At 54.8% G+C, this 3,855-nt stretch overlaps 1 protein-coding gene across 1 annotated transcript in view; it reads right to left on the minus strand.

Moving 5' to 3' along the window:
- psmb8a (proteasome 20S subunit beta 8A) overlaps positions 1–3,321 on the minus strand; it is a 361,129-nt gene extending 357,808 nt beyond the window's left edge. The window contains exon 1 of the mRNA XM_068009339.1: positions 3,115–3,321. Within this exon, the coding sequence (XP_067865440.1) occupies positions 3,115–3,258 (144 nt within the window). The 5' untranslated portion in view covers positions 3,259–3,321. The remainder of the gene's footprint in view (positions 1–3,114) is intronic.
- Positions 3,322–3,855: the final 534 nt, after the last annotated feature.

Below are 3,855 nucleotides of genomic sequence, written 5' to 3' on the forward strand. Positions count from 1 at the left end.
CTCTGTCTCTCTCTTTCTCACACACTCACTTACTGTTCTGTCTCTCTCTCTCTCACACACACACACTCGCAGCTCTGTCTCTCTCTCTCACACACACACACTGTCCTCTCTCTCACAGACACACTCACTGCCCTCTCTCTCTCACACACACACACTCACTGCCCTCTCTCTCTCTCACACACACACTCACTGCCCTCTCTCTCTCAGACACACTCACTGCCCTGTCCCTCTCTCTCACACATGCACTCACTGCCCTGTCTCTCTCACACACTCATAGCCCTCTCTCTCTCTCTCTCACACACACACTCACTGCCCTGTCTCTCTTTCTCGCTCACACACACACTCACTGCCCTCTCTCTCTCTCTCTCACACACATGCACTGCACTGTCTCTCTCTCACTCACAGCCCTGTCTCTCTCTCTCTCTCACACACATGCACTGCCCTGTCTCTCTTTCTCGCTCACACACACACTCACTGCCTTGCCTCTTCTCTCTCTTTCACACACATGCACTGCCCTGTCTCTCTCTCTCACACACACACACACACACACACACACAGCTCTGTCTCTCTCACACACACTCACTGCCATGTCTCTCTCTCACAGCTCTGCCCTTCCCCTCTCACACACACAGCCCTGTCCCTCTCTCACACACACACTCACTGCCCTGTCTCTCTCTCTCTCACACACACACACACACACACACACACACACACACAGCTCTGTCTCTCTCACACACACTCACTGCCATGTCTCTCTCTCACAGCTCTGTCTCTCTCTCTCTCTCACACACACACACACTCACTGCTTTGTCTCCCTCTCTTTCTCTCTCTCACACACACTCACTGCCCTGTCTCTCTCTCACTCACACACACTCACTACCCTGTCTCTCTCACACACACAAACTCACTGCCCTGTCTCTCTCACACACACACACTCACTGCCCTGTCTCTCTCCCACACACACACTCACTGCCCTGTCTCTCTCACACACACACACTGCCATGTCTCTCTCTCACAGCTCTGTCTCTCTCACACACACTCACTGCCCTGTCTCTCTCACACACACATACTCACTGCCCTGTCTCTCTCACACACACACACTCACTGCCCTGTCTCTCTCCCAAACACACACACTCACTGCCCTGTCTCTCTCACACACACACACACTCACTGCCCTCTCTCTCTCACAGACACACACTCACTGCCCTCTCTCTCTCACAGACACACTCACTGCCCTCTCTCTCTCACACACACACCCTCACTGCCCTGTCTCTCTCTCTCTCACAGACACACTCACTGCCCTCTCTCTCACACACACACACACTCACTGCCCTCTCTCTCTCTCACACACACTCACTGCCCTCTCTCCCTCTCACACACACACTCACTGCCCTCTCCCTCTCACACACACAGCCCTGTCTCTCTCTCACACACACACTCACTGCCTTGTCTCTCTCACAAACTCACTCACTGCCCTGTCTCTCACTCACACACACACTCACTGCCGTCTCTCTCTCACACATACACTCACTGCCCTCTCTCTCTCACACACACACACACATTGCCCTGTCTCTCTCTCTCTCACACACAGCCCTGTCCCTCTCTCTCTCAAACACTCACTGCCCTGTCTCTCTCTCTCTCAGTCACAGCTCTCTCTCTCACACACATACTCACTGCCCTGCCTCGCTCTCTCTCTGTCTCTCTCACACACACGCACACAGCCCTGTCCCTCTCTCTCTCACACATGCACTCACAGCCCTGTCCCCCTCTCTCTCACACACACTCACTGCCCTGTCTCTCTCTCTCTCACACATACACACAGCCCTGTCTCTCTCTCACACACAGCCCTGTCTCTCTCGCACACATATTCACTGCCCTGTCTCTCTCTCTCACACACAGCTCTGTCTCTTTCTCGCTCACACACACACTAACTGCTTTGCCTCTCTCTCTCTCACACACACATGCACTCACTGCCCTGTCTCTCTCTCTCTCACACACACAGCCCTGTCTCTCTCTCGCACACATATTCCCTGCCCTGTCTCTCTCTCTCTCACACATCTCTGTCTCTCTCACACACACTCACAGCCCTGTCCCTCTCTCTCGCACAAACTCTCGCAGCCCTGTCTGTCTCTCTCTCTCTAACACTCACAGCCCTCTCTCTTTCTCTCTCTCTCGCACACACACTCGCAGCCGTGTCTGTCTCTCTCTCTCTCTCTCTCAAACACTCACAGCCCTGTCTCTCTCTCTCTCTCGCACACACTCACTGCCCTGTCTGTCTCTTGCACACTCACAGCCCTGTCTCTCTCTCTCTCTCTCTCTCTCACACACACACTCACAGCCCTGTCTCTCTCTCTCTCTCGCACACACTCACAGCCCTGTCTGTCTCTTGCACACTCACAGCCCTGTCTGTCTCTCTCTCTCTCACACAGCCCTGTCCCTCTCTTTTGCACACACACGCACAGCCCTGTCTGTCTCTTGCACACTCACAGCCCTGTCTCTCTCTCGCACACACACTCACAGCCCTGTCTCTCTCTCTCTCTCGCACAAACACTCGCAGCCCTGTCTGTCTCTCGCACACACACTCACAGCCCTGTCTCTCTCTCTCTCTCTCGCACAAACACTCGCAGCCCTGTCTGTCTCTCGCACACACACTCACAGCCCTGTCTCTCTCTCTCGCTCTCTCGCACACACACTCACAGCCCTGTCTCTCTCTCTTGCACACACACTCACAGCCCTGTCTCTCTCTCTCTTGTGCACACACTCAAAGCCCTGTCTCTCTCTCTTGCACACACACACACAGCCCTGTCTCTCTCTCTCTTGTGCACACACTCAAAGCCCTGTCTCTCTCTCTCTCACACACACACACAGCCCTGTCTCTCTCTCTCTCTCTCGCACACACGCGCACAGCCCTGTCTGTCTCTTGCACACTCAGCCCTGTCTCTCCCTCTCTTTCACTGCCCTCACTCACTCTGAGATTTTCCTCAGACTGGTTGCTGCAGTCTGTTTTTCTCAGTCACTGTCTGAGTGTTTCTCTGATTTCCCGGGACTGTGAGAGTGCTGAACAAACCCGGAACCAGTGCAGCCATTGTCAGAACTTCATCCAGAATTACTCACATCCAGACCAAGCGGCACCGCCAATTCACCGTTCCCAGCGCCGAAAGGGAAAGGATTTCTTTTTTCCAAACCCTGCATCCTTGTCCCGAAAGGGGATTCATCCTCACTCCAGTCCTGGAACCCGCAAACATCCATCAGAGCCATGTCCAGCGATCCCTTCCTCAAACCCAGAAAGTGCAACCGAAAGTGACTTCAGATCACAGCAAAGTGAAACTCAACAGTGACTGTGGCTGAGGCTGAGAGTCTGCAGAGTGGAGCTGAGGGTGAGGGTCTACAGAGTGGAGCTGAGGGTGAGGGTCTACAGAGTGGGTCTGAGGGTGAGGGTCTACAGAGTGGAGCTGAGGGTGAGGGTCAGCAGAGTGGAGCTGAGGGTGAGGGTCGACAGAGTGGGTCTGAGGATGAGGGTCTGCAGAGTGGGACTGAGGCTGAGAGTCTGCAGAGTGGAGCTGAGGGTGAGGGTCTACAGAGTGGAGCTGAGGGTGAGGGTCTACAGAGTGGGACTGAGGCTGAGAGTCTGCAGAGTGGAGCTGAGGGTGAGGGTCTACAGAGTGGAGCTGAGGGTGAGGGTCTACAGAGTGGGTCTGAGGGTGAGGGTCTACAGAGTGGAGCTGAGGGTGAGGGTCAGCAGAGTGGAGCTGAGGGTGAGGGTCTACAGAGTGGGTCTGAGGGTGAGGGTCTACAGAGTGGAGCTGAGGGTGAGGGTCAGCAGAGTGGAGCTGAGGGTGAGGGTCGACAGAGTGG

Source organism: Heterodontus francisci, chromosome 29, assembly GCF_036365525.1.
Source record: "Heterodontus francisci isolate sHetFra1 chromosome 29, sHetFra1.hap1, whole genome shotgun sequence".
NCBI lineage: Eukaryota > Metazoa > Chordata > Chondrichthyes > Heterodontiformes > Heterodontidae > Heterodontus > Heterodontus francisci.